The sequence below is a fragment of the Pezoporus wallicus genome, unplaced genomic scaffold (genome assembly GCF_028554395.1).
Source record: "Pezoporus wallicus isolate ANWC-B61680 ecotype Strahan unplaced genomic scaffold, APGP_CSIRO_Pwel_v1 contig_5552, whole genome shotgun sequence".
NCBI lineage: Eukaryota > Metazoa > Chordata > Aves > Psittaciformes > Psittacidae > Pezoporus > Pezoporus wallicus.
This window is the reverse complement of record NW_026640754.1, coordinates 2,209,367-2,237,102: the sequence shown is the minus strand read 5'-3', so window position 1 is coordinate 2,237,102 and position 27,736 is coordinate 2,209,367. Positions and strand designations below refer to the sequence as shown.

The 27,736-nt window shown below is 37.0% G+C and overlaps 1 protein-coding gene across 3 annotated transcripts; it reads left to right on the top strand.

Moving 5' to 3' along the window:
* The first annotated feature begins 664 nt into the window (after positions 1-664).
* FGL1 (fibrinogen like 1) lies at positions 665-27,736 on the top strand. Of its 3 annotated transcripts, none has more exons than XM_057420307.1 (8): positions 665-781; positions 10,754-10,829; positions 16,355-16,535; positions 19,415-19,574; positions 21,537-21,634; positions 22,494-22,582; positions 23,144-23,331; positions 27,173-27,736. In XM_057420307.1, exons 2-8 carry the CDS (start codon positions 10,764-10,766, stop codon positions 27,330-27,332), a joined length of 942 nt encoding a protein of 313 aa, XP_057276290.1. In that variant the 5' UTR covers positions 665-781; positions 10,754-10,763; the 3' UTR covers positions 27,333-27,736. The 3 variants fall into 3 exon arrangements, with proteins under 3 accessions (XP_057276290.1, XP_057276289.1, XP_057276291.1); XM_057420306.1 differs by lacking the exon at positions 665-781 and adding an exon at positions 6,171-6,302; XM_057420308.1 differs by lacking the exons at positions 665-781; positions 10,754-10,829 and adding an exon at positions 15,072-15,104.

Sequence of the window (27,736 nt, the reverse complement as noted above, 5' to 3'; positions counted from 1 at the left end):
CCCAGCCTTGCCTTGCCTTGCCTTGCCTAGCCGCGCTGCGCACGCCCCGCCCGCCCCTTCCCGCGCTCCTCCCTGGCACGGCACGGCGCAGCTCAGCCACCCGGCAGGCTGGGGGTCCGAAACTACAAATCCCAGCGTGCAAGGCAGGAGGAGTGGAAGATGACGGTGAGGCAGCCTGCTGGCAGTGCCTCCTGGGAGCGGTAGTTTTCCAGCCAGGATATGGGCAGCGTCAGCCCCGAGACAGGGTTAGTGGATGCCCGCGGCTAGCCTGAGCTGGGCTGTGGAGTGGCGGGCTCGCGTTGCAGGGGAAATAAAATGCGAAAATGATGATGAATTCAATGTTTACCTAAGTGGAAAAGTAGAAGAATCATGTCAAAACGCTGGACAAGGATCAGATGCTGTCATGGAATAATCGGATGGTTTGGGGTGGAAGGGGCTTTAAAGATCTATTAGTTCCAACCCCCCTGCCACAGGCAGGGACACTTTCCACTAGACCAGGTTACTCAAATCCCCTTCCAACCTGGCCTTAAACACGGCCAGGATCGGGCAGCCACAGCTTCTCTGGGCAACCAGTGCCAGTGTCTTACTGTCCTTGTGAAGAATTTCTTCCTAATACCTGAATCTATCTTGTTTCATCTTAAACCCTTGTCCCATCACTACACGCTCTTGTAAGAAGTCCCTTTCCTTCAGAGCAGCATCAACTTCCAGAGTCTGTTTCTGCATTTGGTTTCCTGTAAGAAGTAACAGGTGTATATGCAACGGTGAAAAGGTGGAAATCATTGTAAGCCTATCTAGCTTTTTTTCCCTTCTTTTTCTGCAGTGCCATTATTTGTGTTTTGATACTTCTTTTAGGGCTTTAGAGTTTATGGCTATAGGTTCTTTAAGCTTTCATTTGGGAAAATACTAGGAAAATTTAGAGGATTTAGCATTTTTTGAAAGAGTTGTCGGTAATAGTCATGCTCTGCTTTACTGTTATTCTTTGATCACTCAGTTGTTCGATGCAGATGAACTTAGTATTCAGCAGAAGTTCCTGTTGTTAGGCTTCAGTGGCTGGACTTGGGTAGTATACTCAGGACTTTCAAGTTTTGATTCCATAAGGCTGATAATAATTTATATTTCTTGCATTTGAAGAGATTGTCCCTTGTTGTCAGAATAGGAAAAATAAGTTACCATTTTCAGCATTTCCATTACACTGAGTTTCTAAAGCAGAAGTATTAAATGTTCACATAGTCCTCAAAATTCATCCTGGGTGAAAAACATTTTACTGGTACTACATGGAAATGTAGTTAATCCGCATGTCCCCCATATTAGTACTTATACCAATGTATTTTGCTCCACCAAAAAATAAATGACCCATTGATCTTTTTCAATGAGACATTGTCTGAAATTTAGAAAGGAACTAAATGATTGGAAAACCTGTGAAATAAAAAATATTTAAATAAAAATATTATTGTTTTCACTAGCAGATGCCCCTGTATCAAAGGAATTGTTCTGGACAATCTGTAGTGTGTGAAAGAGTTGAGCATAAGACTGCCTGTTACAGCAGACTTTTTATCCCATTTCTACTATGAGCTACATGACTTTATATCCACAATTGAAATTTCTTCGAAAGCAATCTGCAACAGCTTGATGGAAGATCTTTATGAAATGAATATATATTATTAATTTCTCCTGAAATTCTGCAGTTAGTAAAGAAGTTAATTTATCAGCTTTTAAAATCATACTTCTAAATAATGTGTTTTTATCCTGGCCTCCAGTAGTATGTCTCGTTATTCAGCACCATACTGGCAATGTTGCTGTTGGTAGGATGCTTTATATTCTCACAGTGGCATACCTCCCACTGCCCGGCAGATGGAGGCAGAATTTAAGAGAAAATAGAGCCTTAATGCAATGATTATCATTATTTTTGTTGTGGTGGTTTATTCTTAAAGTAGAGCTCCCTCATTCCTATCATTTCCTCTAGGGCAAAAAGAAAAAACAACAACAAACCAAAAAAACTTACATAAAAATATAATGAGTTGTTAAGGAAAACCAGTAAGTTAAATAGGTTTCAGTGTATTTTAGTAACAATGTTTTTACCATGGTCCCCAATATGTCATAACAGCATATTTTCCTGACCACAGGTTGTCATATATTGGTAGCATGTCTCCCACAGAAGCTTACAGCTCTGTTACTCTGATTCCTGCTTGACATTTGCAGGTTGATTTTTGTCTTCTTAATTTCCGTCCCTCTTCTGGAATTTGTGAACTTGTTCTTTGGGGAAAAAAAAAAAAATCTAAAGAAATAAAGCTCCTCAAAGCCATTTTTCACTGGGGATAGGGACTGAAAAAAGATACGAGTATTTAGAAATCATGGATTGCACTTCAAGAAGCATTATTTTCAGTAGGTGATTCTCCACTACTATTATAAGAGAACATCTCAGGATTTGGTAATGACTGTGGAGACAGTGTTCTCACAGGAGAATGGATAATTGGTACATAAATTCTGAATAATCCTGAAAGATACAACAAGGCCATGAGAGGCCCAAGGAAGCCTAAACAAGCAAGATAAGAAGAAGCTGGATTTCACCGAGTTAATGAGAACTACAGACTGTTGGCAAGCTTTCGAGGTCAAGTTCTCACACCTGTGCTTAACCAATTATATGTTAGTCACAAAGGGTCTTCAAGACATGTATCCAATCATAATATGCCAAATCACTGTAAGTGCATGTAAGAAACAGTATTTAAGGGGTTAAGGCTTTGTAATAAACAGCTTTTGTCTGATCATACTGATCTCTGACTGAGTCCATATATTTTCTGCGGCAAATGACTGTGAGCCAAAACTAATTGGGCTTAAAGAATGTCTTGTTTAAATAAAAAAAAAAAACTTTTTTGGGGGGAATTCCTATATCAGCGTTAATGAGCCTCTAGATTGACAGTAGCTAATTCCTCCTACAAAGATCTCTGTTGTAAGTGCTTCCATCAGCAGACATAATAATGAATGCACCCTCATAGGAACTGAATGGATTATCTTTGAGATAGCCCAATTCAATTAGGATTGAAAGCTATGTCACAGACATGATGAATTTTTCCTTGTGCATCTGCTGTCTGTATCTTGTTAATTTTATTATTCCAGAGTGAAAGGAAAGAAAGCAAATAAAATACATGCAAGTAAGGACTAGAAACAAGAAGTGAAGAATTAAAGTTTTACTGAGAGAGAAGGGATATGATGAATAGGTGGGAAGAGAATTTTTTAAGGCACTGGAACAAAGGCACTAATTAATAGGGCATTTGGTTCAAATAGCAATTGTACTCTTTTTTGCTGATTTTGTGACAAAGAGCTTTTTGCTACAAAAATGAAACTGGTCAAATATGATTACCATAATGTGGCTACACAGTGGCTATAAGGCTACTATAATAAGGGTAGTTTTTCTTTCTTTGTGTTATATTGGATTCGAAAGATCTTTTAAGTCATTAACAAAGAGTCTTGAGTTGATTTATACAGAAATATAAAGTATCCACTTATCCCCATGGGACCTGATAATAAATTAAACAGGTGTAGGACACAGGTATAGGCATTTAAGAGCCAAAAGTGAAGCATTAGGCTGGTCAAGGATTAGCCAATTGTGAAGAAGAAAGCATTTTTTGATGATCCACTCAAGCGTAATAGCCATCAGAGCAATAAAGGAAACAAGACCAATTGAGAGACAGGTATTAGCTAACCTTGTCAGACCCCAGAAAAGTACATGAACCTCAGCTGAATAATGGGCAGGTTCGTGTTCTCTTGGCACTTGCACTAAGATTTTGAGCAAGTCGCTTGCCATATACCTTTCCTTACAACATACCTTAACTAATGTTTTTTATGATCTTGGGGTTAATGAATAGAAGACAAATGTCAGCAATGGAATTTCTTGTGATGATTTTCTAAAAAAAAAATTACTCTGGGCCTTCACCAAATGCACCATTTCTCTATATTCTGCAATAGGAGATTTGTACAGATGTGGATATTTTTTTAGATCTTTAACTTCTGTAATGTGTTCCATCTATGCTAGTAATACTATCTTTGCAAGCGTCTACTGAAAAAGATGGGAAGGACTGCTTGGTTTGTATTTCTAATAGGAACTGGGGAGGTGATAAAATAAAGTCCAAATATGTTGAATATGCTGATCATATCATCCATGATAATGACGGTGTGTTCCTGATTTTGGTATCATGTATCTGAAATGACAGACTGCGAAATAACTGAAATAACTAAATTATGCACCTGTTTCTTAGATTAATACTCAAAAATTAGGTGAATCACTTAAAACCTGGATATTACACCCCCTTGTCCAGGGGAAAGAGCTTGTGTGCCCTTGTGAGGTTGGGAGCTATGCTGGTGGTGGCATATGTCTCTGGTAGGTTCTCCCATGCCAGACAGGTCTCAACTGAAGGGTCAGACAAAATGTGTCTATGGGCAGGATGGGCTCACTAGCCTTCAGGCAACCATCCTAGGAGAAGGACAACTCTAACTTCAAACCAGGGCAGATGGAGCTCGTTTAGCCCTGTAAGGCCATCCATCTAAGAGAAGGATACTCTAATCAAACCTACAACCTGAGGACTTTGCTGTCACCCTCCAGGCTAGCTAGGCCCTGGCAGGTAAACCTCAGGTGTAAAGGGTGGGGCCAGCTCTGCGCATGCTGTGCCTCACCTAAAAAATACACTGCGCAGGCCTGAAGGGTTTACCCACACTTGCAAAGCATAGCGATACCCACCTATACCACCCAAGGAGACCTTTTGTTGTGCTTTTTGCAACCAGATTTGCCTATCCCACATTGGCCTTTTTAGCCATCAGTGCACTTGTAGTAAGCGTGGGTAAAGCCCTTCCCAAATCTTCGTTTGCGAAGCCAAGCCATGATGATGATGATGATTGTTACATATTACATCCATATACCAATATATTTATATAGTAGGTGAAATCTTCGTAAGTTTATAGATGGGCTTCTTGAATAACGCAAACCTGTGACTTGACACTGTATATAATTCTTGAATCACAGCCATAGGTTTTAGCCATCTAGTCTTTGTTTAAAGACTTCAAGTCATGGAGACTCTACTTATAATCCTTAATAAGTTGTTTAAATGGTTAATAAATCTGAGTTTAAAATGCCATGCCTTTTTTCAACTTTCTAGATTCAGAGCCTACGTATTGAGTAACAATTGGTTAAGAGTCATGCTATGAACACCCATACCCCTCCATGCAAAAGGCATTCACCATAGCAAGATTTGCAGTAAAAATTTCTTGATGGATGATTTCAAATTTTCAATGATTCTTAGTGTATGCTACTTCTAAGAAACTTACTGACACTATTAAATATTTGAAATGTAGAATATGAAGTTAATTAGTTGATGTAATTAGTAAAGAGAAATACTGCCAGGTAAACAGATTTCAAATATTACACCAGAAATTATTCATAGGAAGTGTGCAACAAGTATTAGTTTTCAAAAGAAATTGATGGTGTGAATAATTTGATTATTATTATTATATTGTGGAATGTAAAACTTCTTTTATTGCTTTTGTTCAGTATTTCCATAACAGTTCATTTCTTCCAGAAGCATTCCTTTAAGTATACTCATTTATTGAACTTTTGGGGAAGAGCCAACAGAGAAGGAGGGCAAACACTCAAAACAAATTCCATTCTTCGATGTATTCATCTAGCTGTAAAAAGCTTAAAAAGAAAGTCTAGCCAAGTCACTGAGATCATGTGCTTCTTAGTGCTTTCCTGTTCAGCTAAAAAATACTAACTTACATCAAACAAGATTTTTGTCCTTTTTTTCTTGTTCGCTTTGGCTTTCTCTCTACTATGTTACTTTGTTGGGTATTTTTTAGCAGATTTCTTGTTATTTTATTACCTTTAACATGTGACTTCTAGTCTGAGTGATTGTGTTTTGCTGGGTCAGTTACGCTTTCTGTATACCTCTGGAACCTGAGAGATTTAGACTGTGATTCAGGGAAGTGCTAGAGTATATAGCTGAATATGATGCTGAGAGCAATTTCCTGGATCAGAACAGTAAAAGGGAATGGTTGTTCCTTTGTTATTTTTGGTCTGTTTTTATTTCAGAACTGTTGTGTTAGGCACAGAATTATTGTCGTCTTCTTATGTTGCAATTTAGTCTTGATAACTGCAACTTCTCAGAAACATTCCTACACAGTGACTCATAGCAGATGTAAGCCTCAACTCTACAGAATTTAATAGCAAAAACAACCACAGCCTGGGAAGGGCTGTAGAATTATTTGCATCAGCTTGAGAAGATTTATCAACTTTGAGTTCTGTCCAGAGGGAAAAGGTAAACATTTTAGGTACCTAGGGGCAGGTAGGAGGAAGGTAGAATAAAATCTGGGGAAATTGCTGTAGTTACAGTTTAAAAGTAGTGTGTTTTTGAAGACCATATAACTTTTGCAATGTTGCTAACGACATATGAATGTTTTAGCAGGTTCTAGCTATTTTGCTACGATATCTAGTTAGTAAACCTCATACTAAAGTCTGTAGTTTTAAAATTTATAGTAATGTTTGCGTGTATGAACAAGGCTGCTGTTTAAGCCTAAAAGTAGATCAAATCATGATTTGAATTTAGGGGGGATATGAAGATAGGATTATCCGAGTAGCCTGTAAAGAAAGCCCTGGCATAGAGAAAGAAAAAGGTACCTTTCTAGAATTTTTATTCCATAGCTTTGAGAAATCGTTCTGCACAGCTGTGCAAGTGCACATTCCAGGTGTAATCTTTGAATAGTAAATGATAGTAAATGGATAGAATTTCAAGGTTTCACAAGAGTTGTCCTTAAACTTCAATACTATTAAAACAGAAAGGGATTCCTAACTGCAAAGGGCTTGTGTTTTCAGCCTGAAAATATTACAATAAGTTTATCTCACTCTACGATGATGTGTGATAATTAATCCAGATGTCTACTGTCTGAGAGGAAGATTTTCCTGGAAAGGGTTCTATTCTGCGCAGGTTTTGTTTTGTTAAACCAACACAGGTGTTATTACAAAAGTCTTGGAAGTCTCTCAGGACTTATTAACTCTTTGGGTTCCTAGCATCAACAACACACAAATATTTGCTAAATTAAACAATTGTATTCACCTGTGACATGGATTAAGATATATAATTCTTTTGCAGTTTTGGGGGTGAATGCTTTTATTGCTTTGTGTGTGAATATCAGCGGCTGCATTCTCTCCCTACTTTAATCTTTCTTTGAACAGAACTTCAGATTTATATATTACCAAAGAGCATGGATGTACACTCTCAGAGAACTGTCTTTCCAGAAACTTTTAGTAGAAATGTGGAAAACTAAGTAAACAGTTACCCATGTTGATTCAAGACTGAACCTGTTGATTCAGTTAGTATATGCAAAGCGTTTTGAACATATATAGGGCTTGACCCTATTTATCACTTTTATTATCACTGTAGAGTTGACCACTCAGTGAATCTCATGTCACTGCAACTGTGGGATCAGATTAACTCTGGGAGTTTATACCTCCTGAGAAACTGGCTCAAAGGTACTGTCCTCTACCTTACCGGGTCTCTCTGCTGGGCAGTCACAGAAGCAGAGAAACATTGTTAGGTCAGCCACTTCCTTTCAGAGCTTGAATTTTCATGTCTCCTCCAACTCTTCTTGACCTTTCTTCTCTTTTGGGGGGACAATGGCACAAATATTTTGGTCCCCCCAATCCTTGTTTCTACTGAACCCAGGACACAGGTCCACTCTGGAGTTTTCAGTGTTCTTTCTGTTTCAGTGTCATCCGTGTTTTTGACATAGAGGTTTGCCAAATTGAACTCTTGGTTACTCCTTCTTTCTATGCCTCTTAATTCTCTTATGATCATAGTGAACTCATATTTTGAGGGACTACAGGATCAGTAATTTATCTTGAGTTTACTGTTCGACTTATTTTCTTAGAAATTAAACTCCAGGATTAAAATATATGGAGCAACGTATTTAAATAATCACATTTAGAATTTTATTTGTGAGACTTATGAGCATATCTTAGTTCAGGGCTAGAGCTGATACATGTGAAGTTGTCTCCCAAGTCTAGCCCTCCTGAAGTTCACCACAAAAGGATCATGCTTTAGAAAGAGGCAGCCTTTAAATAGAAAAGTGACTTCATCTGAAGATGACAAACCAAACCAACTGTACACACTCTACACTTCTCACTCTACCCTGCGTTCCTTTTGTGCAGCTTGCTCATAGTAGTTCACAGATGCTGCAAGGGATGTGATCTGCCTTGATTGTGACAGATAGTCTTCTATTTATATTATTTTTTTACTCAGATAAATTTCACTGAACAGTATGCAAGATTCACTTGCTAGTCTATTTAAAAAAAAGTATACTCTAGTTGTAAAGCTGTGCAAACCTTTTATGACTAATTGTGGTATTCAGACACTCGGTCAGTGAAATCATGATAAAACAGTTTGAATATTAAGACTAATGTGAGGGAGACAGGGGGCTTTTGTAATGAAAATAACAGAGAATGAAGCAGAACAGTTAAATATTACTCCTCCAGTGAAAAAAAAATATTGTCCCCTCTCTCCTAGAAAACATATTTAGATATGCATGGAGTTGGGACAGTGATTATCAGATATAGACCATTTCCAGGTTGTCCGGGTAGCTGATGTACTCTTCAGTCACTCCTCTCACTGACAGTGTCATTACAACAGATGGCAACAGCCGCTTTCAAAACTGTGGTGGCTGCATTACCCGTAATTAGTGCTGTTGCAGTACTGTTGCAATACTGTTGTAAGGTGAAAGCACATATTTTATCATGACAGAAACCTCCAAAACCTAAATTAATAACAGAATACAATGCCCGACAATTCTTGCAGATCCTGACCCACATCATTTTTTAAGCTAGAAATTCATAGGATTCACCACTTCAAACAGTAGCAGAATTTGTTGCATTCAATTATGGTAAAGCTTCTAATTCAAATGATAAAACATTTATCTGGTTAGCATAAATAACAACTTACAACCCAAAATCCATAAATTTTATGTCACAGGAATAACTTAGTCTAAGGTTTTCAGTTCACACTTTATAAACAAGAAACATTTTATAGGTAATTTTTAATGGCTTCCTTCAGAATCCTTAGTAATAGACATCTGCTTAGTACAGTGCTTTGCAGCTTAATGGTAGATGTTGCGTATGTCCAAAATGCTTAGAAAACCCTTCTGAAGCTGTCTGTAACATGAGTCAGTGCATACAGAGTATGCAACAAAATACCTTGTGTCTGCATCAGTCCAGTGCAAGAGGTGGTATAACAAGCTTTATACAGGTATACTTGGGCCTCACAACTCTATGCTTTCATATATGATGTTTTCAAACCAGCAAAACTCAAAAGTAAAAATAAAACACATGTTGCTCTACTTATATAAGTGCAATTTAAAAAAAACATTCCTAGTATTTTATTAGTAGGTGTTGAAAACCTGAAATTAGGCTGCTCTGTAATTTGTACACTTGCAGGAGTTTTTCAGAGGTTGGTGAAAATAAAACTGGACTTATTGCAGAATCATAGAATGGTTTGGGTTGGAAAGGACCTTAGAATCATCTACTTCCAACCCCCCTGCTGTGAGCAGGGACACCTCACACTAGACCAATTCTATAGGAACTTAAAAATATACTTCACATAAGCACCTTGCTTGTCTTTGTACAGTAAAAAGCAGAGTCTGCTGAAGTTCCACTGGTGTTTTATATTAATTCCTGTAGAAACATGAATGGTAATTTCCATAAAGTTTATGTTTCAATATGCACATACTGGCATTGAATCATTAATCTCTATTAAAGGTCTTATGCTTTGTCTAACCACAAATGTTTTAACATGTAGTTAGTGGATTCAGTTTAGTAAGTAGAAAAAGCAGAGTGGACACATATTTTTGGTTTAAAATGGTGTTGGCATATACTAAATGAAAATACTGTAAGTTAAAAAGAAAACCCCAAACATTCCTCAGTTGATAGCTTGCAGCAGTTTACCTAATCAATTTAGAATTGGTTCATGTATAGTATATGTAAATATTTTAGTGATTGGAGGCCTTGGTTTCTCATCTGTGAGATGAAAAGCACTCATCTACCTTACAGAAAATTGTGATATTATATCAGTTAATGTTTGCAAGGCAGTAAGTTACAATGGTGATTTTTTTGGTCACATAAAATAATTTTTATATGAAATAATGGGATTTAAAATGCTGTGGGTTATACAGTACAAAATATGCATAGCTGTCAGTTGAAAGATGTTAGAATTAAAGCTAGTAACTATTACTCATTTTCCCCAAAACTGCTCTTTAACAGTAAAATTTCCATCCTTTCTTGGCACACAAAAGTTGCACAAAACTTTAGTTCAAGTACAGTTAGCCCAATTCAACTTTTAATTACTTGAATATAACAGAGAACTTTCTCACAATTTCAAAGGACCAACAAGGAATATTGCCCTGCTTTTCAGAGCATTTTAAAATGCTATTTTTTTTAATCTCATTTAATAATAAAATGCATGGGTTTGAATCTTGAATAGATGCCCTAAAATATATGGGGAGCTCTGCTACAAAGTAGCCTAAAAAGATAAATCGTTTTTTACTGAAAATTTTGGAGTTCTACTTAATGAGGCTATTTTCAACATTTATAATGAAGCCAAAGTAAACATATTTACAACATGTAAGAAAATAATTATTTCAAATAAAATATAGATTTCCAGTGTAAATATTCAATTTTAATGTGTAAGTTAACTAGTATTTCCTTTGTTCCTCTACTTCACAGCTTCCGAAGAATGAAGATATTGATAATGATTGATTTTGTCCTTGCAGCTAACTTCATGGATGCCACTGGCAGTTCTGTAAGTTCCAGTAATTAAATTTGCCTATAGAGTTTCTTCTAAATCTTTCATACCTTGTCCTCCATAGTGCTTACAATGTATCTCAGCTACATGAGATGGTAGAACCTTTGGTGAAAAAGATTAGAAATCAGACCAAAACAGAAAGACTGGAGAAATAACCTCAGATGGTGTTCAGTGGAGACAAGTTTCTAGTAAGGAAAGAGGAAACAAATGCACAAATATACAGTGGAAGATAAATGACTGGGTAGTAGCACTGAAGAAAATAAGCTAGTCAGTTTGTTATGGGATCCAGCATGAATTAGAAGGCAATGGAATATCTTTGCTAAAAAAGGTATCATATGATGCATTAACAGGTGTATCATATAAGGCACACAAGAGAGTTATACTACCACTCATGGGTAATGCTAATTCAAAATAACACCTTTAGTTTTGAGCAGTATACTTACAGGAAGGCAGAACCCAGGAACTCCTAAAGCGGTGGCTGCAGCAGTAGTATTTCTGGTCATTGACGCTCAGGATGAAGAATGTTTCTATCTTTTCCACTTGCCATACAACTTTTTCTCAAGATCCACAGCTTCATATTCTTACTTGTTCCCATGTTAATATGTTATAATTCACACTGAGAAACAACAATCAAAACACCTTCACATCTAGCTCTCAAAACCTTCTGCTATGAATTCTGATCTCCAACAAAAACCCTAACACAATCCCACTTACTCCACTGCTTAAAATACTTCTAACCTCACCAGTCCTGTACTGCCTGTCTTGGCTGTCTTTCCTAGTTTGGTATTCTGTTCCTAGCTAGTAGGGACCTGGGAGATTGAATTGTTGATTCATAATTGCCTAGGTGGAAGTAGTGGCTGAATTTACAACTAGGTGAGCATCATTGTGTCTTACATTATCTTATGGAAGCACTTTGTTCAGGTAAGTATCTCTATAGGGGCAGAATAGGAAACACCTGCCTCTAATCACTCCTGCTCAGTGGAGAAAAACATTACTAAATTTTATAGAAGCCTATTATGAAAAAGGCATTGCAATGAAATGCATTTGCTTGCTTTCAATTTTTCATTTGAAATGTTCTGAGCTTTTGCTGGCCCTATGACTAAAAACTGGGAATAATCTGAAGTTTACCTCTTAAGTTTTCACATTGTAATATCACTGAAACACTAATCTCAATAGAGATTTTTTGGACCTCATTTAAATTCTAAAAATATAAGAAATAAATCTTCAAGTAAAAAAAAAATGTATAGTTTTCATAAAATATTCTGAGTGTAATTTATAGCATCAATTTTAATGCAAGGTCACTAGCTGCTAAATAATTCACACAATAATGAAATAAAATTGTGAATCCACATTAATTACAGCAGCTGGTTAAATATGTCCAAGAATAGAGCTGTCAGCAGTTGTTGGATAATTGCTTCTCAATGTGTAGTACAATCAGTTGCTTCACTGAAACAGAACAGGTTATGTTCAGTCTGGTTTCAGTCAGTGGGCACTACTGTCCACTGGAGACAGCAACAATGAAATTCCCATTTTACTGAGTATTTCAATATTGTACTGGTTTAACTTTGGTTCATATCTAACAAAAGGAAGAGCAGTATGTTACAGGTGCTGACTCTCATAACCCTAAGATATGTTTTGCTTTAATATTACTCTAGCTGTGCACTGGTTTAGCTCCAATGACTTTAAAAGAGTTATCCTGAGAAAAAGTGTATTAGTACATTAAAAGAACAGTCTGGTAGCCTGCAGACTGCAGATCAAGCCGCATTGTTCCACCCTGAAGGTACACAGCTAACTTGTGATTGTCCCATGGGAAAAAATACAAGAATTGTGGTTTTGCTGTGCCACAAAGTATAATGGGATTTTTCTGGAGCTGACAGAGAGATAAATGGGGAGGTTGAAGTCAGGGAGAGAAAGCAAAGTACTAGATGGCAGTGCATTTCATATGTAGGTTAGTTTCAAAATGCTTTTTCTGTTCAGTCATTCCTTTCTTATAGCATAGCTATTCAGTATGGTTGGTGATTTTTTGATTGTCACTTACTGTTTACCAGCACTGTAAGCTTAAATTCTTTCCATCAGGAAATTGTTCTGTGTAATGTAGCTATATTACTGTTCACCATGTGTCTTGTCTGTGAAGTAGATGAGAATCAGCTCAGTGACACTTTTTCATTTTCATGAATTAATTCACAATTCACAGTAAGTAAAGAAAAAAGAAAAAAAAAGAGATCAAAGTTAAGAATAATATTTAGAGACATAGCCTATTGCAGACTTGTTTTTTATGTGGCTCAGAGGAAAGGACCTTTTATAGTGGTATACAAAGTAGTGTCATACTGAGTTTAGAGAGCAAGTTTTCCTAAGGTACAATAGTAGCTTTTGAGAGGTTCTGTGCTTCTGCTATATAATTTAATCACAGCAGGAAAAATGACTTTTAGCAGTATGAAAGGGTGAATTGATAGATGCTTTTCACTTACACCTGAAAGAAACACACTCACCTGCATGTAGCTGCCCCTGAAACACTCAGGCTCGTGCTCTCTCCAAACTGAGCTCTTTGTGGCCCAGACCTTGCCATGTGTTAAAGAGATTACTCACCTGAAGTTTTGCCTATGAAATTTCAAGGGCTTGGTGACATGGGCCACCATTTCCAGGATCACACAATTCTTTCCTATTGTATTTTACCATGTTCTCCAAAGTTGCAAGTCCTGAGTTAAGACTGATACAGGCTAACCTTCTCCATAAACAGTGCAGTAAGACTAGTAAGTGTTGCATGATGGCTTCTTTAGCAATCTTAATTTTATATTATTAGAATTACTATTTGATCTGACTGTTAACATGGGATTTTTGACAGCTTTACTTCTATAGTTAGCATTAGCTCATCAGTGTGATCCTGGATTTATTTTTTTTACTAGTATTTACTCACTTTTTCTCAACCTACCTGTGCAGCTCTCCAGTTCTCCATAGTTTTATGCATGCACTTGGGACTAGTCAGAGAATTTGCAGAGACCTGTCAATGAAGCCTCTTCTAATTTCCCAGTTCAACTCAGCTTTTGTGAAGGGTTTATGTGAAGTTGCAGGTACAAGTTGAGACAAACACTCTGGAAAGACTATATAATACTGCATCTTTCTTTGTAATATGCAACATGTCACACATTAACCAGTGCCGATGGTCAAATGGTATTCCTCTAAGCCACTATAGCAGGTTTGTCTCTGTGTGTGCATATATAAGTACTTTCTTCTCTCGCTTCCTGCCAGAAGAAAAGGAGGGTATGTTAGGGATCTAGTATATCTATCAACAACTGGAAAAGATTTTCAAGGGAGTATTCTTAAATAAGATAGGACTCGAGGGATATTAGGTCATTGCCTGCATTGTTTATTCTTGTAAAGATGCTAGTGTTTGGTAAACGTGCCTCTTATTTCACAGCGCCTCCTTGTGGCTTCTCAGGAACTAGTAGCAAGCAGTTGGAGTCTGCACGCAAACCTCTTGTCAAAGCAGCCTAACATGGGCAGCACAAACCCAGGGAGGCAGTTGAGCTTTTCTTCTCAAACAGGCCACTGACAAACTGCTTAGTTCTTCCACGTATATTCCCCATTCTTTTATTCCACCATGTCTTAGCTTGCAGCTAAGTATGAATTAAAGCAAGCATCTGATAGACTTCAGAAATACTTATAGCAGAGGCCTGTATTCAGGATTGTTATGCAAAGCCCAATCATCAAAATTTTCAGTGTGATTATATATTATAAGCAAATGGAACGTGATGGTTAGGAACCATTTTACTCATGGACATAGATTATTTAATCTTAAATTTTTTTCTAGTTCCTTTGTCTATTTGATGGAAGTGAATTGCATCCTCTCTAGTGAAAAAGCAAAGGGGTCTGCAATAATTACTTCTAACAGAAATAACCACAGTCATGACAGAGTTTATATGGATGTTTCTTGACAGTAGCAGAAGTTCCTCTGCTTCTTCACTAGTACCATAAATGAATTATGAAAAAAATCTGCATGTGTTAGAGTTATAAAATCCAGATTCTGTTAGATGTTAGTTTAATTCAGAAAGTTTTCCCTTGGAGTTGTGGTGAATGGTACCACAAGGAAGTCAACCTAACCAGAACCGTGTTTGTGCTGCACAGAAACTTACAGAATGGTATCTGTTTTTCAGATAGAAGAAAAAACAATCACTGCAGCAAGAAAGTGACACAAAACATTTTGGTGGGAGTGTTCATGGAAAATAGGTGAAGCCTGAGCTTGATGCAAATGGAAGTATGCAGATACCACTGGAGGTGCATGTCAGTATGCTACTTCAGGTCTTGCTAGTTCAATGTCATAGGGCAATGGTCTAAGATATCAGCTTTTCTGTATGAATGGAAAATGTTACAGGTCTACATCCTTAGCTTATGTAAATAATGTTGCCCTATGAATAAGGTTGTACCAATTTAGACCTACTGCATACTTGATCTTGCATATCAGATTTCCAAAAGGTTGATCTCTGATTTTGCTTTTAAAGTGCTAGTTGTGCTCTTGTGCAAGCGCTGTAGCTACTAAACTCAGTTTGCTCATATAAAATTGCAGACACAATGCCACCGATACAAAACCTCATGGCACATTTGTACAATGTGTCATAAAACTCCAAAGGCTTTTTGCTCTATGTTGAAATCAAATTTGTGTAGCATCTATTTGAAGCTGTGCAGGCTATTTTAATTAAAGCTCCCTAGATCGGTTTCTGTTCACTTTGGCTGTTTTACCATAGTCATTAATCTAAACCAAATTATTGCTCTGTGTACAATCAGCATGTCAGCATTTGAAAGAGTTATTCCACCTCTCTTGTCATGTATCTGTATTTGCACTAGGGTAAAATGAGTGCTAGGTGTCACCATATAAGAATCACCACATTTCTCTTCCACTCTGCATGGAAAAATTAAGTGTACAAGTCACAGACAATAGGGATTTTATTTTTTACATTTCATATGTATTTGTAGCTTCTTAGGGACTATTTCTTTTATCATGCCAAAAAATGAGCTTGAAACTGTACAGTGTTTATGTTGGCAATGTTAAGATTTTTATCATAAGAAGTGTGTAATCTAAAAGCATTTGAAAAATGCACAATGAAGTTGGAAATGTGTGTGGACTATATTTCTTTAAAACTCTGGAATTTTAGAACCTTCAATGTTAGTAGCAAGGCCTCACTGAATAGTAAATCTCTGTATATGGCAGGCAATAGAAAATAAGCAATCTTTATGGTGGGGTCTATACTATAGTGCTTTTCCCTAAAGTCCCCTCTTCATGTTTGCAGTGAGAGCTGGTAATTATAGCTATTAAAGCAGGTATATGTTTGGGCACTGTAATACACAAAATAATATTAAATAGAGGTAGCAATTGAGGCAGAAGACAACAGTGTCTGTAGGAAATTGCGAGCAAATGTTTTATTCAAGTTAAATTTTATTTATGGGTTGTTTTTTTGTTTGTTTTTGTGTCACATGTTAAATGTAACTAAAATTCTTGATTTTACAAGAAGATATGTTTTCCTCTCTAGGATCTACAGAACTGTTTTCAAGAGCAGATACGACTTCAGGGCCAGGTTAGGCTTCTGGAACATCGTGTGAAACAGCAGGAGTTAAAAATTATACGGCTTTTAGAGAAGAAAGAGATTCAGTACAGTGACAGAGAGGATGAAAAGAGTGTCATTGACTTGGGAGGAAAAAGACAGTATTCAGGTTAGAAATGAAGCTATTCTTTTCATTTCCATTCATTGTAATGATACTCAGAAGCTTTAGCACAATTGGGCCCATTGACTTACTGTTTCAAAAGCTCATAGAAAATTGTTTGTTTAAAACAGTGTTCAGCTTTTACTTAGGCCTGCTGCCACAGGGAAAAATTGTTAATGTCACATGGTATAAATTAAATCAGGATTTAAGTGGTTTATCCATTTGCTAATAACATATAATTCAAAAACAACCAGTAAATAATAAGTTCAGAACAAATATCGGCAATTCAACAGATAAAAGCCAATAACAGATATATACGAAATGTTAACATACAGTTACAGATTTCTAAACACCCCTTGACTAATCTCCAGAACTTCTAACCCACAGGGTCAGTTCATATTCACACATTCACAGCATGACATGGGTTAAAAGTACACCCTGACTCTGTTCCAACCTCTAAAGTCCCTGTGACATCCTAACACACGCAAGCCTGTCATAATGACATCTCCATCTTGCTTTAATATTCTGTATGTTGCACCATTTTGACTGAGTTAAGTTCAGGTCAGGACATCACAGGTTTTAAGTTGTTTTTGTAATCTCACCAGCATTCTTGTGGTGATCCGGTCCCTCTACAGTGGAAGCAGGCTAAGTGTGTTAGCTCCTAGGAGCTGGAGTGAGGCCCAATCTCTTAAAATAATAAAATACCATACAAACCAATGGTTGGATTGAAAATACAATTTGGGGGGTGGATTCTTGGATGGTATGTTTCTAGTTGTCCAGTGCTAGAAAGCCTAAACTTCCATGATTAATTTAATAGCCTTGTTTGAACATACTTGTAAGTGTTTATGCTGGTGGAAGAAATCACAAGATATAAAAAGGCATCAAATTTAAGAAAGCAGCATTAAAATGAAATTGAAAGCAGTTATAAGTCTGACTTTAAATTTTAGCTGTATATTTATTTATATTCAGCACCCTGGAATTCTTTCTTTTGTTATTATGGCTGATTCATTTGCTAGTGGAAAAGATTATTAAAACCACATTTAGGTGAAAGGTATTTGTCCTTTCTTAGCATTTGCTTCAGTTTATTTTCTTAAGATGTGATTCTAAATAACAGATCTAATTTGTTCCAGTTTCTGTTGTGGGGTTGTTTTTTTCTCAATTTTTTCACTTTCCCTGTTGGTACTGTAGTATTTAATTGGAACTGCTGTAGCATTTTAATGTCGACAGAGCTGGGTAATTTGAAGTTAGATAATAAGGGAGAAATTCCACACTATATACACCTGCTAAAGAATAAAATACTCTCAAGTGTTTTTCTAATCTACAAGAAAATAATGGACAGGAAAAGCTGTTTTTTATAAACCAATCAAACATTATCTAGAAAGACAACTTAGCTATCATTTAAATTCTGTTTTCCATTAAAATTTATTCAAATCCTAGCACAGCTGTTTGTTTTCAATATGAAGTGTTTATTTTCTATGTCTAATCTTCACTGACATTTTCACTGAGAAGAAATATAATAGTTCAGAAAGTTCCAAACTGGCCTGGAAGTTCAGCCAACATGCTCATAAATGTTTCAGGGAAAATCTTACAGTTATTCAGCCCTACCTTTGCCAGGAAAAACAGAAATATTGAAAATGATACATCTTTCCTGTATGACTGCTTGACGGTAGATTACATATAAACAAAGAACTCCTTTCATTTCTTAACTCCTAGAGGAAAAAAATATAAGATTATAAAATTACATTGCTGTTATATTTTCATGAGCTCTGAATTTTGTCATTGCTGTAAATGCTGGTTAGCCACTAACACCAATGCAGACCATACTGTCAATGGTACCAAGCCAAAGTGGTATCGTTTTACACATATATAGCATTTTTTAGAATCATAGAATAGTTAGGTTTGGAAAGGACCTTAAGATCATCTAGTTCCAACCCCCCTGCCATGGGCAGGGACACCTCACACTAACCCATGTCACCCAAGGCTCTGTCCAACTTGACCTTGAACACCACCAGGGATGGAGCATTTACAGCTTCCCTGGGCAACCCATTCCAGTGCCTCACCACGCTCACAGTAAAGAATTTCTTCCTTATATCCAATCTAAACTTCCCCTGTTTAAGTTTTAACCCATTACCCCTTGTCCTATCACTACAGTTCCTAATGGAGAGTCCCTCTCCAGCATCCCTATAGGCCCCCTTCAGATACTGGAGGGCTGCTATGAGGTCTCCACGCAGCTTTCTCTTCTCCAGGCTGAACAGTCTCAACTTTCTCAGCCTATCTTCATATGGGAGGTGCTCCAGTCCCCTGATCATCCTCGTGGTCCTCCTCTGGACTTGTTCCAACAGTTCCATGTCCTTTTTGTGTTGGGGGTTGTCTTCTACATATTTTTGCACCTGTCTGGTACAAAAGTATGAGGTCCAGCAATTGTTTGCCTTTTCTAACACTGGTGATTTCATGCTTTTGGTTTTGGTAGTTCTCCTGTGGACTTTCTGGAAATAGAAGTATGTGTTTGTTTTTAAAGGTTACTGTGTGTTTTATATGTAAATTATATGATTGTAACAGGATTCTAATGTGGATGATACCATTGTAAATTAAAAGTGACACCACTTAAACCAGAGGAATGATTTTGCCAGTCAGATACAAATAAGAATGATATTTTATGTTAGAAAAAGATTCTTTTAAAGAAATGCATAATAATTACAGCTCAGTAAAGGTTTAAACCAACACAAATACAAGAAAATGCCCAGAAGTCATAAAAATATGTTTGCAGGAATATTTCCTTTGTAATAGCTTGGTTTATATGTGACTCTTACATGACATGACTTGATTTCTGATTTTGCCATTAAGCATAGGACTAAAAAACCTGTGTCCAATGAATGTTTTGTGAGCAGATTGTGCAGAAATCTACAATGATGGCCATAAGCAAAGTGGATTTTATAAGATGAAACCTATCCAGAGTCCTACTGAATTCCTTGCCTTCTGTGACATGTCTGAAGGGGGTGGTTGGACTGTTTTTCAGAGACGTTCTGATGGCAGCCAGAATTTTGATAGGTAGGTACCAGACTTGGTCATTAAAATTGGAAACAAAGTGGACAAACATTCAGTGAGATGGAGCCAAGTTAAATCTTAACTTTATAATTGTTGTTATCCCAGATAAAAGTGAGGAATGGTTATTTTGTGGGACAGTCTCCAGATGAGGTACCACTTCTGGCTCTGGCACTCTTCTGTGAGACATTTCTTCTAGTCTTTTTCTGACAGCTTGAACATTTTACATGATGACATTTCAGTGTTAAATGCATTAATAATTGTTGGAGCACGAATTCTTTCTGACAAATGAAAGACTACCTTGTCTTTTGCAAATAGTAAAAATGTAAGCAGTCTGCTTGAACCAAAATACCATCAGCAAGCAAGTTTGAGAGAAACCCACCACAGTCATTTGTAGCTCATGATAAAAAGCCTTCAGGAAAGATATGATGCGTGACACCTACTCTCCTTGCCTTTGCCAAAACTCAAGCATTTCGGAGAATGTCCAGAAGTGAAATTTTTGGTTCTGTGAGACTTGAATATAAAACTCTACAAATATTTACAAATATTGGAAGCAACAATAATGTTTTTAGAACCTCTGCTTTGCTCAGTTCGCTTCTCATGTATCTGCATCCTTCTGTGGATTTGCGTCTTACCTGTGTTTATGATTACTGCAACTAACTTTACAATACCCTTATGAAATAGAGAAGCAATCCCCAGAGAGGATGAAATACTTCAATCTGGCCAAGAAAACTTTGCTATTCTTATCTTATAAAATATAGACAGACAAGCTACAGAAGCAGTGTGTAGCATTTTACTATTGTTACCGCCACGCACCACCCATTCTCCCTTGCCAGAGACTGCCAGCTATTTAAGTCACAGAGACTGCTTTCTCTTATGACTGCATGTGCACAGCATAATACTTTCACCCACTACTTGGAGAATACTTGCTGTCCATCAAGGAAAGAGATCATATTTTTGTCCCCCTTAGAACATGTCATGAAAGCAAACCACTGAGAAACTGTTTCAAAGCCAGTGTGGACAGGGAAAAGATTCAGTGTTTTCAGTATACACATTGATTCTTGAAACTATATACCAGTGTTAAAGTTCAAAAATTGTTAAATCTGTCAGTAAGTCCAAGCTGGAAATAGCTAATACCTCAATTTAAAAAGTTATATATCCAGCTACAGGGGTTTCACATTTTAATGACATCATGGAAAATAAAGAAACTGCATTTGTGGCAAACCTACACATCCACTTCAATCCCCTGGATGTAACCAGGAAAAATATTTTCACTTCAGGGAAATTGTGCTGTGCCAGAGATTGGACTGAGCTAATGTGTTTTCTTCTGGCTTTAAAAATCTGTTAATCTTCAGACTGGGATTCAGTTTTTCACATGTGAAAAACAGAAATAATTCTGTGAAGATCAACAATGTAAATAAGATATTAATATCTAAAATATTTATGAATGTTCTGATATATAATGAACCTATAGAGTTCAGCAGAGATGACCAAGGGCTGCAGTACTTGCCCTGTGAGGACAGACAGAGGCTTCTTCAGCTTGGGAAAGAGGCACCTTCAAAAGAACCTAATAGTAGCCTGCCTGTACCTACAAGGAGGTCACTAAGAAAGCAGAGCAGTTTGAGAGCTTATTGGGTAAACAGGCTCTTCAGAGTGATATCTGGTGGGAGGATGAGAGACAAAGTACATAAGCTGAAACGAGAAGTTCTGGATATAAGGAAAACCTTTCTTGCCCTGAGAACACTCAGCAAGTTGCCCATCTTTGGAGGTTTTCAAGACCTGAATTGACAAGCCCTTGAGCAACGTGGTCTGATCTCATGGCTGACTGCCTTGAGCAGGAAATCGGACTAGAGTACATCCTGAGGTTTCTTCCAATTGGAATTATTCTGTGGTCTCTGATTGTATGATAAAATAAACATTCAAGCAAACTTGGGGTTTTTGTAAATTAGTGATTTATATTCTTTTCAGAGTCTGGACTGACTACGAAGAAGGATTTGGAAATTTTGTTTCAAAAAATGGTGAATATTGGCTTGGAAATAAAAATCTTCATTATTTGACTAATCAAGGTAAGATTTGTATTGTAACAATAGTCTTCTCTTGTTTCTGTTTCTCTGCTCTTTCCAGGCCATTTTTTGTTACCTGTTTTCTTTGCACAAATCCTGAATTCTGTTGTTAGTCTGCATGGACTTCCCCAAGTTTCAGACAAAACACATTTGAATATAAGTTTGTCTTATAATGGAAGGATCAAAACTGTCATTGGGCCACTGTCATGCAGGGAGCCCCAGCAAAACAGGAGGTGGTAGACAGGAGTATGTCTTTAAAAGAATTCCCTTTACCCACTTCACAGTCAGCATCACTAACAGTCCAGAGCCAGGTAAGTATGCTGTACCAATTCATTTAGTCAGAGCTTTACACAGCTGCATAGGCTATTACATGAAGGTAACTCTGGGCCTATTGATGAGGCTAATTTTAGAAAGCTATTTCCATCTTATTAATAGCCACTCAATCTAAGGTAACTTCTGCTTTGCTGTAGGATACACCAAATACAAAACTTACATGTTAACGTAGCCAGCTAATTATATGGAAATTCGTGCCACCAGGATGCAGTCTTAGTTTAACTCTTTTATCTTAAGTGCATAAAAATCTAATTTTCTTAGGATTTTTTGTTGTCTAAACTTGAAAGTCTGTATTGGAATAATTCTAAAATGTTCTAAGCTGAATCAGGAGAATAAAGACAAAGAATTGCAAGATATGCTTTAATATGCATGAAGAAAGAAGATAAACCCCCATAAAATACACTGTGATGTGATAAGATTCATGATAAATGCCTAGTTAGTATATTAATCTTCTACTATAATACTGTGTTCTAAGAAGTAGTGAGGTGGAATAGTTTAACCAAAATAATTTCTCTTGTTATTTCTTAAGGGAACTATACTTTAAGAATTGATCTAACTGATTTTGAAGGAGAACGGCGGTTTGCACAATATGCAAGATTCAGAGTTGCAGGTGAAGAGGTAATAAAATGCTAAGTAGTGACTAGAGGGCTTAATGAAAATGTGGATTCTGTAGATGGACAATAGACATACAGGTTCCCTAATATTCATAAAGGTTTGTGTAGAACCTTATCATATTTTCCTTCTTGCATGTGCTTGGAATTTTCAAACATATAATAACAGTGATTTACTTTGATACATCAGTTTCACACTTACTGTAAGATGTATGAATTATTTCGTTTTAGCAGCCATGGATTAAAGCAAGGTTTTCTATTTTTGTCAGTATCACCAACAATAATGGTACATCATGTTCTGATTTGTTAACATGTACTACAAATTAACACTAATATTGTTTTTTAGTATGTCATTTATGCACATAATAAATGTGCTTACCCCAGAAAGCATCTTTACAACCCTCCATTATCTAGTACACAGTGTGCAAGTGGCATGACATTTCTGAGCATAAAAATAGTAGCAAATGGAATAGATTAGTTTCCTCTTTGTGGTTTCACTCTCTGACATGCTAAAGGTTAAAAACATATTGGTATTATTTTTTTTCCTTTCTTTTTCATATTTTATTAGTATTCTTATGAGATGAATTGTGGTGAATACTCTGGTACAGCTGGTGATTCCCTTACTGGTGGATTTCATCCTGAAGTAAAATGGTGGGCTGATCATCGAGGAATGAAATTCAGTACTAGAGACAGGGATAATGACAACTATGAAGGCAACTGTGCTGAAGAGGAAAATGCTGGCTGGTGGTTTAACAGGTATTTTGATTTTATATTAATACAGTATTGACAATTATTCTGCTTCATGTGTATTCATGCAGTAATAACATATGGTAGAAGACAGGACTGGCATTGTTTATTGTATTTGCAATCTGCCTTTGACCCATAGCAGAAATCTCAGTGCTGGTGAGACTGAGGCTCACCTTAGAAGGACAGCACCTACCATTCAGCTCAAGCTGGTCTGCAATAACACTATTTGCATAGGTTTTGGTCATCTTTGTTATCAGGGAGTAAGGAGAAGACAATTCTGCCCCTTTAACCATTTTGTATGCAAGTAGGTCAGATGTATCCCTGTTGTTTGCAGATGTATCCCAGTTGTACATTTGCATTTCTCCTGTATTGCACTACAGCAGATGTGACAGAATATCTGATGAGTTAAGCTAGTTCTGGGTTATTAAGCCTCATTTTTTCACCTCAGTTCACAGCGTCTCGCTCTTGTTATTCCTTCAGTATCAAGATGGGAATGTGTCCACTCAGTTTCTGTCAGTGAGCATGGATGAACTGAAAGGAAGATTTTTTTAAACAGTGTTCAGTAAAGGAATTTTTAAATCCTACTTACATGCAAAATACCAACTCAAAAAGAAAGGATAAACCTGGTAGCCTTAGCACTGTCTGTATAGACAGCTATGTTCTTTCCCTTAATTCATTAGATAACAATGAAGAGAAACTATGCAATCTAGCTGTGTAATACAGCGATTTAAAACACAAGTCAAGAAAGCATACTAGTCTCTCATGGTGATCTCAGTTCACTTGGCAAGAGCTGCCAGGCTGGATCAACTCTATTGTTTCTCTCTGTTGTGTCATCCTTTATTTCTGTTTTTTAATTCCTCATTTTCCAGATGCTGTTTCTGTAAGTTTTCTGTGACCATTGTAGCTGATATGATGTAGCCATTAACTCAAGGTTTCATAATTAATTGCTTATTTTAATACATTTAAATATATTTGCATGGATAAGGGGTCAGCAGAATGTTTGAGACATATGGAAAAAATCACATGTAGACAAAGGTTTTTGCAGTTCTCACAAAAGCTAAGACATAAAAGGGAAAGGCAACTGTGTTGGAGGTCCTTTTCCCATGAAATCATAACTTTTGTGGATTTAGAGGAATACGTAGACCTCAAGGAGCATAAAACTCTGATACCATGCCATGGAGTTCATTAAGAGTGAATCACCAATGAGTGTTAGTCAACTGCATACTTTTTTGATATTTCAAAAACTTTTTTGTTATTGTTGTTAATATTGGATTGGTCTGGGCAAAAGAATGACCCTTTTGCAAAAGTAACTGTATGGCAGACTTGACAGTTATTAATACCTTGTAGTTGGTGTTACATAACTGCTAAAGATATCTGGCTCCTACTAGGCTGGTTCCTATTATGGTTGTGTAGCTCATGCTCTTAAAGTGACAGTCTATCTGGATAATGAAAATCAATCATTAGTAGTAATTGATTCCACTGCCTTGCTACAGACTTTTTTATGTTAAGCCTAGCATCAGACTGAATACTGCAAAATATTAGAAAATTTCAGTATCCTTAAATCCTCTCCAAAAGAACAAATTGGCAGAGAAAGAAAGCACTCAGAACATGTATTTGTCATACACAGATTAGCAAACCTAGAAGGAATTAGTGCTCTTGGCTGGTTTGTATAGGAGCTCCCAGCTATGAAGGAACTCCTTATAGCCAGCTCTGTGCTATCTGGACTAACAAAACACAGAAACGCCCAGATAATATGAATACCAAGGGATGTGACACAAGTGAGGCCACATGGAGATAGCTTAAGTCTTGCTCCAGCTCAGCACTTGTCATCCTGGACTTCTGCAGAAAAATGGCATTCTTTTGTAAGCAAAGCTGTAGAAGAGATTTTCAACTTGGATGCAAATCCACAGAGCTGGTTTCACTCTGGTACTACACTCAGGTGATAAGCTTTCTTGCATCCAGGGCATTGCAAAGGTCAGTAGGTTCATAAGTAGTAAAAAAAGAGCTAACAAGTCTAGTGGACATGAGCTTATTCGCTCCCCAGCATTCCCAGTTTTAGTTAGGTCATGCATGGGTGATCATGGTGGATTTGCCAGGCATCACGCTGGGATGACAGGTCTCACCAACTCAGGCTTCTTGCCTCCAGTCATCCCGGCATAGCTACATCAGTGTGGGGCCATACTGGAGCCAATAAGTGCAGGCAGAATTCAAACAATTCTTCAGAAAACCAACTCTATCTCCCTGCATCTGTCATACAGTTAATATGTAAGTCAGATAAAATGTTCACAGATAATTGAGAGTTGACTGTAGTTCTGAAAGTATTGCAGGGAAGTTTTTTAGTGTAAAAATAAGCCGATCAGGAAGAGAGGAGGACCACAGGTTAACCTTAAGGAGCTTATTGATGTGTGAATGACTGTTGCTTCATAATACAGTCACGTGCCAGTTGTTTCTTTCATATGTCCAGTTACTTCAGGCAGCATCCAGTTGGTTACAGAATACCATGCCTCCCAGCACTAATTAGGAATTGTTACTGGCTCATGTTGCTGTTGACAAAATCCTGTTTTGCCTGCTTCCATCAAAGGAACTAAAAGGAGGGGTTCAATTGATCTAGATACCTCTTATCAATTACAAGTCTTCCAATGAAATTGTGGTTTGATTCATTTTGATAGAGTCCCTGCTCAGCGCTGAATTTGTATGGCTGCAAAGATTATGTCAGCTCTGATACAAGTTTGTCATTATTAAAACCAAAGTCATTTTTTGGTATCTATCTGTGGTTTATACACTTTCAACCAACACATTATCAAAATTGAGCTTAGAAACTGTGAGCTATAAATAAGCATATATATATGAGAATTTTCCTATGAGGCTTTCATGACATTTTTATTTCAGTTCTCAAAAACTGTTGTTAATGAAGTGTAAGCAAAGGCAAAGAGACTAAGATTTGCCAGTAATAATATCCATAAGTTTAATTTGGGCTGGTTTCTGTTTGCATATTTTCTGAAGTATACTTTTGAAATCCAGCATGGTGTTCAACAGCTAGATATTAACAGCACTTACAACAAAATACTGAATTGACAGATAAACCAAGCCAATTCATTGCAGTGTGCTGCAGAAGAAACAGCTATTTTGCTCTCCATATGGTCACATGAGGATCCAAGCTTTCCTGTAGAAACCAAATGTGTATCAAGATGGTGCTGTTGCCTAATTAAGCCTTTTGGGTTTTGCTAGGGAGTTTGTGGGGTTTCATTTGTTTGTTTTACCACTTCAGTTAATAAATTGTAATGGCATTTCTTCAGTGTATTAAAGAAACCCCTTCCCCTCCCCCCAAGTATTTTGTATAGTCAAATAAAATGCTAGCTCTGATGAGCCAGTGATTTGGTATACATATGTTTAATTAGCTGACAGATTTAATCTATTTGTATACAGAAGTCCACAGATGAATAGGCAAATTGATGGTAATATTCTGGAGTAATTGCAAAACAGAACAACAAAAAGCAGAACAGCATTTCTTTCCCAGAATTTTGTGTGGTGCATGCCCTGCTGCCACCCGTGACCTGAAAAACTCTGGACTAATTCTCCACTGAAACAGATTAGCAGGCAGAACTCGGAGAGCTAGTAATGCCACGAAACATGTGGAAAGAACAAAAAGAACTTTGTTTCAAAGGAACTCATAAGAGCACTCGCAGTATGCCCTAATTGAACTGTTATTGTTTAGCTGCACTGAAGTCCCCAAAGGCAAATGTTTGCAGCTGCCAAACGAGGCTGTTATCAACAAAGCAAAATATTTGACTTGCACAGAAAATGCAACTTTTTGAAGGCCTTATCTCTGTTTTCCTTTACTTTCCACCAGGTGTCATTCTGCCAACTTAAACGGTTTGTACTACAAGGGTCCCTATACTGCAAAGACAGACAACGGGATCGTTTGGTACACTTGGCATGGGTGGTGGTATTCTCTGAAATCTGTTGTCATGAAGGTCAGACCAGCAGACTTTGAACCTAATATTGTTTAAGTATTTTATTAAAACGATTTATCTGGTTAATTTTTCAGCAAATCAGTCCAAATTAAAACAGACGGGCAAGTTTTTGCTTCTGATCTATGCATATATAAATCTGGAATAATTTCTCTGTAACCAGTAGTTTTAGGAGATGTAAACGAGAAGAAAATATGGCTTATGAATCTGTATACAAATACTTACACTACTGTGTGTACAGGCTTTTTTGAAAAAGGCAGACATTCACCTAGGAATAAGGACATCTTCATCAACATGGAGAATTTTTAGCTTCTGCAGTAACTAAAAATCCTTTCACCTTTAAATAAAACAGTATTGTCACAGTGTTGACTCAAAAATTAAAATGAATTGTACTTATTACAACAAAAAACTATTTAAATTTAAGTGTAAGGCTGGTTTACTCA

Coding starts and splice junctions, on each gene's coding strand:
- FGL1 (XM_057420307.1), top strand. CDS start 10,764: ATGAAGATATTGATAATGATTGATTTTGTCCTTGCAGCTAACTTCATG. Junction 19,575..21,536: donor GGCAGCCAGAATTTTGATAG/GTAGGTACCAGA, acceptor TATTCTTTTCAG/AGTCTGGACTGACTACGAAG. Junction 21,635..22,493: donor TCATTATTTGACTAATCAAG/GTAAGATTTGTA, acceptor TTATTTCTTAAG/GGAACTATACTTTAAGAATT.